Here is a 10,800-nt window from a genome sequence, read left to right on the forward strand (position 1 = left end):
AGTATGTCTATGGATATAGATGTATTTATACAAATACTGTATTTCTACTGTACTTATACTAAGGGTTCACAAACAGAGCGAACAGGAAAACGAAGCAGGGAGGTTTGGTGCTACAAAACAAACAAACCCTTTCAACCCTGTTCAAACCAGAGCTTTATGACGCAAGTATAAAAAAGAAAAAGGATAATTCAACGCACACACTAAACTGAAGCTTCAAGTTTATCATCGATTCTTTGATTTTCGCCGCTCGGATGGTAACACAAAGCTTCCATGCTCTTTGCAACGTACCTCGTCTATACTTCTCTGAGGAGAGAAGAAAGGAGAGCAGAAAATGAATGGAGCCATGAAACCCTGGTTGAAGGTTATCATTAAAGGTCCGCCGAGGCCCCTCCTCTTAAAAGTGTGTATGCTCCACGCAAAAAGAGGCCCAACCCCAGACACTTTGAATAACGGCTGTGGAAAAACACAGACCAACAGACCTATAAAAACAGACACAAGGCCTCAATACAGAAAGGCAGAGAGGGCGCTGAACCCGAATGCCTAAGCCAGCCAGTATGTGAGAACACAGTGGGGATATTAAACTCTCTGGAGCAGCTGTTGAGCTGCTCCACCACCACCATCACCACCAGCTTTCTTAAAGGGTTTGCTGACTGGGGCACAGTGGCTGGCACTGGGCCAGTTCATATCATCAATTATAATCGTGACTACACAGGCAGCTTGGAGGCCGCCCATTAAGAGTGACCTTGAGCCTCCATACCCTGAAGCTCCACCGGCAACCCACCGATCTGTGCCTCCCTCTGAGTACCAAACAAGCTGTTTCTCATGAACGATCACGCTCATTGTAGGACCGTGCATGTCAATCCCAACATGCTTAATAAACAACCACATTTGAATGTCTCGCTCTCTCTTACACACACACACACACACACACACACACACACACACACACACACACACACACACACACACACACACACACACACACACACACACACACACACACACAAACACACAGAATCACACACACACACACACAGAATCACGTGCACCTGATACTGAACTACTTTGGGGACTAGGGCAAAGGTCTGGATTGGGTGACCGATGTGTGTGTGAGAGCGAGAAAGGGGGGGAGAGAGAGAGAGAGAGAGAGAGAGAAAGAGAGAGAGAGAGAGAGAGAGAGAGAGAGAGAGAGAGAGAGAGAGAGAGAGAGAGAGAGAGAGAGAGAGGGAGAGAGAGAGAGAGAGAGAGAGAGAGAAAGAGAGAGAGAGAGAGAGAGAGAGAGAGAGAGAGAGAGAGAGAGAGAGAGAGAGAGAGAGAGAGAGAGAGAGAGAGAGAGAGTGAATGAGTTTGTGAGTGAATGATAGTGTGTGTGTTTGTGTGTATGTGTATGATTGAGTCTAAGAGGTTAATGTGTGTGCGTGAGTGAGTGACAGTGACTGACAACTAATTAAACAGTGAGTTGGTTTTATGATTAAGTTTGGCTGGACAACTGGCTAGCTGGATAGCTAGCTAATGCGCAAGGATAATTAGTATCCATGGGACAACATATTTATCAAATCCAAACGATGATTCTGTCTCTCCATCTTCCTGTCTTTGTACCTGTCTGTCCCCAGGTACGTCTAGCTGTCTGCCTGTCTGTCTGTCTATCTGTCCCTGACCCTGTCTGCGTGGCATAGAGCCAGCAGCCTCCCTGGCTAAGATTGTACTCCACTAATGCATGTGACAGTGTGCCAGCGTGGGATAAATATAGAACATCCTTCTTAGATGGGCAGCATTCCAGTGTGACCGGCGACTACATACCAGCTGGCCTAGAGGCTTACCAATCCCGGCTTCCTGCTTCACTATCACTGGTTTGAAGAATAGGCCCACTAGGGAATGTCTGGTCTACATTGATGCTAGTTCATATTTTGTCATGTAGCAGACACCTTTATCCAAAGGGACTTGCATCCAATTAATGATAGGGGGTAGGGGTTAGAGCATCTTGATCAAGGATCCATACAGGTAGACGGATTGAACCCAGAACTCATCCTTCATCTGGAGTTAAAATACCCACTAGACTGAGGCCCCGTTTACACAAAGGGAAAACGCAGATATTTCCACGCGGTTTGGCCTCTCATTTACACGAAAACCCAGTTATCACAGAAAACGATTATTTCTAAAAACTCCGGTTCTGAGTTGTCGTTTCAACTGGGGGAAACTGGGTTTTAGGTTCTCAAGCGAAACATTATGCGCCAGAAAATGCTTAACGCCATGTGAGCGCCATTGATTTGAAAGGAACAGGAAGTCGCACGTGTTATTCGTTGCTGTTGATTCGTAGTTATAATGGCGCTCGATGGCGTATTTATGGGGATTGATGTAAATTACAACTTTTTTGAAAACACATGTGTGCACAATGTTATTTTTTGAAAACAGAGTGGGGGAAATATTTGTTTCTCTAAATACCCTGCTTTGTATAAACATGGCCTAAGATCCTAACCTCCATGAAGCAGGTATGGGTCATCTTGAAGAAGGAAGGATGCCTACAGCTCAGGCCCTGGACATTGGGAATTGAACCCAGTATCTTTTGGATGGGAGTCTGACCGTGGCCACTACATTACTATCTTGGCCCTTCATGGGGTCGAGGCTTTCTTCCGGATCGTCTTACAATACATTGAGTATATAACATTGAGAATCAAACCACTTGCACTGGCAGTGTTAACGACAAGCTTCACTAGTTGAGCTAGAACGGACCTCTTGAACCTTTGTACCTTGAGTGCTGCTCTGGCTGTGTTGGTGCTTGCCTTGAGGGAGAAAATCTTTGGATAATGTTGCCTTGTTTTAGCCTGGTTCTACCAGACTCTCGTACTTCACTTCATTTCATTTCATTTGTGCAGAGAGTCTGGACCTAATCAATTGACAAACGTTAACTCACCTGAAGGCGGGTGTCTGTTGAAGTCTAAAATGATTGGATCTGCCCAGTGCCACTCTGGATCTGCCATAACCAATCGCTAACGTTGGGTTGTGACGTATGTCATACGCCGGGAATCACGCGCAGGTTGTACACAAACCAAACACCTTGCGCGTCTGCACGAAAATGTCCGTCAACGACAGCTGCAGGTTTTGTTCGTCGAATTTAATTTATCAGGGAAAAATTGCACATTGTAAATCAACTACCGACCTACAACAACAACTCAAACTGGCGTACGACTTCATCGTCATTGTTCTCAGACACGCCCTCTGTTCGCTGATTGGTGGCCGCTGTGGCGGCACAAGAAAACCAAATTACATGCAGCAGGTCCAGACCTAGTACTGAAGGGAAATTCAAATTGAGCGGAAGTACTTAGGCGGGCGGAGCCAGGCTAGCCTTGTTTGAGATTTGTAGTAGAATTGTGATTATTAGTCGGTTATAAATTCCCTCAGATGCATATCTTTTAAAATAGGGATTGACTTGATTTGATAGTGTGTTTGACCTCACTTTGACCAACGAGAGGAGTTGTGGCTGGACTCCCTCCCTGTGTGATGCGCTATTAAACTATGTTAAGGCAATACTAGTGTTTAGTGAGTTGCTAACATTACCAGGTCTAAGGATTCTGCTCCCTGCGTAGCTTAATTATTAACTAAGCCTCATGGCTTAATGTTTTAATAACTACATCGAATGCTTCACTACCTTTGAGAACAGGTAGTAACGTGCAACGAATGAGTTGACACAGGCCAGATAATGTATCATTTAAGGACATTTAATAATGTGTATCTGGGCAAACAATAGTCAGAAATAGCAATGCTATTATTCTAATAACACACAGACATAGTCATACACACACATGCATGCACACACTCACTCACATATTCCAACACACACGCGCTCGCACACACACAAATTCTGGCACACACATAACACATGTGGATGTAGATCAACATGCAGATTTTCTCTCTCTCTCTCTCTCTCTCTCTCTCTCTCTCTCTCTCTCTCTCTAAGAAACACACTCCTTTACACCCACACCCTCCCAAGCAAACATAGGCTCTCTGCGACACACATGCACAAAAACACACACTCACACACACTACAAACCACAGCGACACATACAAACTCTCAGGCTCTCTGTCTCACACATGCACACGCAGGTACAAGCAGATACTCACACTGTCACACGTGCACACCCTCAGTCAGTCTGCCACGCAGGTGCACGCACGCACACATACAGATACACACACACACACGCACAAACACACACACACACACACACACACACACACACACACACACACACACACACACACACACACACACACACACACACACACACACACACACACACACACAGCGGGTATTAAGGTCAGAGTTGTCAGGCAGCCCTTCAAAGACATGCTGAGGTCTATTATTACTGTCCATGCTGTGCACAGACACTTGTGCACGGACGGCCTGGTACAGACGCTCACACCTGCAGCAGACGGAGAAGCCCTCATATTGCCACACCACAGGCCCCTACTGCACTGCACCACACGTGTGCACATGTGTGTGTGTGTGTGTGTGTGTCTGGTTGTATAGCTGCATTGGATGTGTATTTTGTGCGTGCGTTTTGTTTTGTCATCGATGACATTGTGTTTGTGTGTGGTTATGTTTTGACCACACAATGTGTGTGCGAATATGGTTATGCGTGTGTGCGTGTGTGTGTGTGTGTGTGTGTCTGTGTGTGTGTGTGTGTGTGTGTGTACATGCTTAGGTGTTAGCCTGTGTGCTAGCCACCTGACTCTAAGCAGGTCTATTATTAACAGACGTCAAAGAGTCATGGTCTGGTTAATATTAGACTTAAAAGAGAGACTTAGTGGTTCAAACGGTTGTCGGTTAACTAGGCAAGCAGTTAATTCTGAGTGCTGCCTGTGTGCACTTGAGCCAATAGGCTAGCTTTCTACTTTTCGGGAGGTTTGGCTCAACTAAATACACTTTGAGGTGAAATAAGCAACTGACATTTCACAGCTATGGCATTTCATTGAGTGTTTGTGACAGCGTAAATTCGACATTTGACAAACTTCTGGGGGTACAGATTGTTATGGTTTTAATTAGAATATTTGATTGGAGATTCGTTTTTCTTTTTTTTTTATTGCCAGACCAGTGAACACCACCGCACCCAATCTGTCCATCCCTCATAACTACAAGTCTGTGTGTCTTCATAAATAATAAAGGCTAAGCTGCGTCAAACATTTAAACGAGCCGGTTCCTTGTTTTTTTTCTAACAAATCTCTCTCTTCCTTTCGCCTGGTTACATACTTCTAATACTTCAGGCTATGATGAAACAATAACACGCTAGCACAGGTAGTAATCACTGTTACGTTTGTGTGTTTTGGGGGGGTTGCGGTGGTTGTGGTGATGTTGAGCTGAGCGTCGCGGCGTCCTCTGCTGGCCTCCGCGGGTACTCCACCAACCGCTCCCCTGCTATACTCCAGACTCTGACTCCCCGGCTCTCATTCATGAGAGGAAGATGGCGGACTGCGCTTCACTATTAGATGAGGAACTCTCTTCCTTTGTCTTCAATTACTTGACAGAAAACTCTGACAGTCAGGTAAGAATTTACGTCTTTTAACAAGAGTGGGTCTTGGGCTATCCGTGGCGGTATTCGTTTTTTGTACGTTACCGCCGTGCCGCCGGTGATCACTGGTTTAACGCGGGCTTGCAAGCGGCTGTCGGCAGCATCTCAAAGCCGGTGCGTTGAGCTCCACCGCTGTGTCTTGACGTCTGGCGTTCACGTGGACCTCTGGAGGAATTGTCATCAGCATGCCTGGTGTGGCAACGTGTTCAAACGAAAATATAACGAATACACACACACTTCGTGGCGTTAACCCCGGGGGCTTTCGCTGTGTGTCAGTTGGGTTGATTTACTATGCAAAGGAGAGGATTTAAAACTTTTGGCGCTATCGGAGGAAGTTTGTATGCCGTGCTTGCGTGGACCGCGGTTACCGGCACGTGGAGTGGTGTGGACTGTGGAAGTTATAGGGGTTGGACAACTGTCAAAAAATATGATTTTCTCATCGGGCTGTTTGTGTTAAGTGCAAGGAACATAGCTTAGTTGCGTCGTGCTTTGCTGCAGTAGGCTTTTGGGCTATAGACCTTTCAGCGATGGGGGTATTTTGAAGCGGACGACGGCGGATGGTTTATGCATACTGCCCCGTTTCAGACACTAGGTGAGGTGGTGTAATTTATCCACCCGGTGGATTTCCACTCAGAGTAAGCCGCTTGCAACCATACGGCATGCGGGGCTTAGGTAAGGAGAGGAGGCGACACACCGGGGAGTCATTCGATCCCTCCAGGTCTCAAAGTTTAACTCCCAGATACAATGTCGAACCCAATTGATCAGGTATCAAAGAGGACATCTCCCACATGTCCACAACAGAGGGATAGAGTACGGGTGAGATCTAGTCAATGATTTGGTCAAGGCGTGGAAACTTCACGCGATTTACCTTTTGTAATCGATTGCGTAATCGCCACCAGACGAGGTCGTTACGTAGCAGCCAAGTGTGCTGCAGGCACAGTCCGGCGTTGAGTAGTAGGCTAGTGGTGGAGTGACAGTTGAACCGCTGTTCACTTGATTGGTTTAAAACTGGATCGACTCGCAAATGATCTTCAAAGCCTTCAGCCGAGAAACGGCCGTAAACACATATTCACACATCACATGAACGATCCGTGCGTTTATGCAGCAATGATTTTTTTTTTTTTTTTAAATAGTCCCAACGATTTCACTTTCAAACGGGAGCTTATTGTCACCTATGCAGATTCATTAATTTGGTGTTGTTTGTTTGTGCGTTAGAGTCTATGCGTGCATGGAGTGTGGCTGTGCTCGTTGGACCCGCTGTCGCCATCGGTTATTTATAATTCGCAGCAGTCACGTGCGGACACCATCTCACGTAAACGCTGCTGCGAAAATTCCTGTTTAAATAAGCGTGAATAACGAAGTAGTACTTCACCGACCGAGGAGGGGAATCTGAAACGATCATCGCAAATGATGATGCCACAAGGCATGGTAATTCACCACCATCCTCAAAACTGTTCCCCAAAGGGGCAAAGTTCCCACCGGGAAATATTGACGTGTATTAGCTATGCATATAACATTTTGACAGGTCGTGTCGGTACTCTGGATAGCCTACTATATTTTTTATCTCTCTCTCTCTTCCTTTCTCTTCAAAGAAAGTCATTACCAAACTGGGCCGGGTTATCTATTTTATAAAAGCCATGTTAATATTTACATGGGGTTATTAAGCTGATATGCACTTTTTGTGGTATCTACATTCCTCTCTCTCTCTCTCTCTCTCTCTCTCTCTCTCTCTCTCTCTCTCTCTCTCTCTCTCTCTCTCTCTCTCTCTCTCTCTCTCTCTCTCTCTCTCTCTCTCTCTCTCTCTCTCTCTCTCTCTCTCTCTCTCTCTCTCTCTCTCTCTCTCTCTCTCTCTCTCTCTCTCTCTCTCTCTCTCTCTCTCATTGTAATACTACTCTATCCTCGTGACTGGAGTTACAGAAGGGGCTCGCTGCTGCTGCAGTCATGTGACCACGTTCCGCTGTGCGTAGTAGTGAGGGGGGGGGGGGGGGGGGAGAGGCACTGACGTAGATGACAAGCGGCCCTCCTCCCCTAGGAAGCATGTGACTCTCTTCCCTCTCGCTCTTGACTATTTTCCACTCTGCCATATGTTAAGATACAGTAAGATTAAAGTGATGAGATATGATTTCACAAAAAACGGTGTTTTATCTGATTCAAATTAGTTTAATGAAATGTTATACATGCACTACCTTTCTATAGCACTGTTTCTTTATTTAGCAGGTAGATTTGATTATAGATTATTTAACAATTTGGAGCAAATTGAAGTTCTACTTGCTTATTTATTTCTCATAATCACTAGGTCACCGAGTGTCTATGTTGGGTAGTTCCCTGTGACACTATCTGGTTTTGGTGGTTACCGGTTGAGATGTCTCTGTGAAACTGACAGTTTGTAAAGCAGACTAGTGCTTTGAGACACAGCAAGAAAAAAAAAGAGTACATATAATGCTGACACAACCACAGAAGTACATAGACAGTTTTTATAGTTTTAAAAAGCTGTCCTGCTAGTTCAGTTTGGGGAAGGGCTAACCTAGCTAATGCGCGCAGAGACTGATTAGTGACACTGTATACTAGCTAGCTGCTTCCTTCTGTCAGTCAACTCCCTAAGCCTGGACGCCTGATACCATGCCTGTGTGTGTGTGTGTGTGTGTGTGTGTGCGTGTGCATGTGTGACTTCTGTAAGACCGGCCTATCAGGTGCTAGTATTAGGCTAGATTTCCAGAAGAAGCCACATGGTAATTCCTAGGACGGATCTTGAGTTGCCATTGGTAGAAACTAGAGAGAGAGAGACTAGAGAGACAGACGGATGGACAGATAGATGAACAGATAGACACATGGACAGAAAGATGGATGATGAAGTTGCATTTGGGCCATCACCCCCAAAGGGGTGTGTGTGTTTAGCTGCCGGTCTGTCTACCTACGTTGCGATGCGTAAACAATCTTTACCTCTATCCCTAGCATTATATTCACATCGACCCCTTCCTTTGAAAAATCCTGCATTTCAATTCACGATCGGTCTAGCTAGTTTGTTGGACACACGCACAAGCACGCACGCACACACACACACATACCAGTGATCTTCTAGTCTGCCTTTAAATAGCAGGCAGTCAGCTAAACAGTCAGCAACTGCAATGTTTCTCTTCTCTCCTCTCTTCCTTTCTCCTCTGATCCTCTCTCGCCTCTTTCTCTTCTCCTCTCTCTCTCCCTCTCTCCTCCCCTCTCCTCTCTGCTCTCTCTGTGTCGTGATGTGAAATACTGCAGTGTTATGTGTTCGGCTTGCTTGCTGTCTCATTCTGACTCACTGGCCCTGCTTACACACACACACACACACACACACACACACACACACACACACACACACACACACACACACACACACACACACACACACACACACACACACACACACACACACACACACACACACACCCATCCATAAATACATGCTATACATGCATACATACACACATACACAAAGATAGTTCTGAATGATTTTCCTGACTCCTATAGCATGAGCCATCTTTTGTTTTCAACATTGTTTTCTCAGGGATGATAGATGTCACACAACCGCATATAATCAGCGATCTTATCTGATATGACAGACAGGCAAAAGCTCTCCGTTACCTTCATGCCATCGTGCACAGCGTCCCTCCATCCATATGGATGAGTGCACGGACGGACACATGCACATGCACGTTCACTCGGGCTCCACGGCGTCTCCCCTGGTTCCCTTGATACGGACTGAAGGGCAACGTAGTGAATCAATGCAACGCACAGACACGGAACGCGGCAACTCATTTTGTTCTGGTGTGAATATCTGTAATGTTAAGATGGGGAATTAGGATAACTTTCAGTGATGGCGTCGTGTGAGTTACTGCCCTCTCCTCACTGCTGTGTGTGTAGGGTTAGGGTGTGTAGGGTGTGTGTGTGTGTGTGTGTGTTAGTGGCAGAGAGCGTGCTGCGAATATGGCTTGTTCCTCCGCATAACCCCTGAGATCGAAACATCCGGCTCAAAGGATCAGCACTCGGGGGTGTGTGTGCGTGTGTGTGCGTGTGTGTGTGTGTGTGTGTGTGTGTGTGTGTGTGTGTGTGTGTGTGTGTGTGTGTGTGTGTGTGTGTGTGTGTGTGTGTGTGTGTGTGTGTGCAAGCGCATACATGTGTATTTGGGCAACGGTAGGTAAGAGAGCTCTCAATAATTAATTGCATGGTGATTCCTCATCTGCTACATCAGGCTGTTTGCTCACCCAGACACGAGGGGCCGTTGCTACGACCATTTAATAAAGTGCTGGTCATTGATGGTGGGACTGCGTTATTAAATGATTAATACGCTTCTATTAAACACATGTCTGTCAAGTGTGACCCTTCTACAACCGCTATTCCTTCAGCCTTCTTGACACATCACACCGCAACCCTCTGGGGGTCAGAGATCAGTCATAAGGCAATGAACAGAGAGATAAAACGCTGCATTTTCAAGAAAAATAAACAGTATGCAACATTGGATTTATATATTACATGGATTTATGTTGAATGCATAAGGATGATTTTTTTTATGAATACAGTATAGCCTACTGTATAGTATATTCCATGGAATTTGCGGATAAATATATATTTAGATTTTTGGTAATACACTTTTCCTTCAAGCAAATGTTCTGTCTACTTCTTTTTTTGTGATTCACACCTTTCAATATTCACTTCAGGACATTAAGTCGGTGATCATTTTCTGGGGGAGGATCCAGAGAGGTTGGCAAGTGTGGTGATGGTGAATATGCAGAACTCTGTAGCATTAGGTTGTGTAACTGCTGTTTAATTTTCCCAGCATGCCTTGCTGCAGTGGAGAGAGCAGGAGAGCCTGCTTTGCATACAGATTCCCCACAACCTTTCCTGGCTCACGTCTGAATTCAAAACAACACAAAAAAATATTGATCAGATTTAAGGTTAAATAAATGAATGACTGTGTGTGTGTTTGCTTTCTCAGATGTGTGTCTTTTATCAGCTGAGAATTCAATCATTGAGGAGGATGTGGTGACAGTGTATATACGTGTGTTTGCGCACGTGTGTGTGTGTGTGTGTGTGTGTGTGTGTGTGTGTGTGTGTGTGTGTGTGTGTGTGTGTGTGTGTGTGTGTGTGTGTGTGTGTGTGTGTGTGGTGTTGGGGGAGTGAAGTTGTCCTTAGCTAACCTTTGCTCATGATTTGTATTCATTACAGCATCTCTGTTGCTGTATTGATACTGTCAACACTTGTA

General features: G+C 45.5%; 1 protein-coding gene across 1 annotated transcript in view; it reads left to right on the plus strand.

Moving 5' to 3' along the window:
* The first annotated feature begins 5,325 nt into the window (after window positions 1–5,325).
* The window catches only part of ppargc1b (peroxisome proliferator-activated receptor gamma, coactivator 1 beta), a 70,403-nt gene continuing 64,928 nt past the window's right edge, over window positions 5,326–10,800 (plus strand). Inside the window, exon 1 of the mRNA XM_030367850.1 lies at window positions 5,326–5,537. Coding sequence (XP_030223710.1) covers window positions 5,457–5,537 — 81 coding nt within the window. The 5' untranslated portion in view covers window positions 5,326–5,456. The remainder of the gene's footprint in view (window positions 5,538–10,800) is intronic.

The sequence above is a fragment of the Gadus morhua genome, chromosome 10, assembly GCF_902167405.1.
Source record: "Gadus morhua chromosome 10, gadMor3.0, whole genome shotgun sequence".
Lineage (NCBI taxonomy): Eukaryota > Metazoa > Chordata > Actinopteri > Gadiformes > Gadidae > Gadus > Gadus morhua.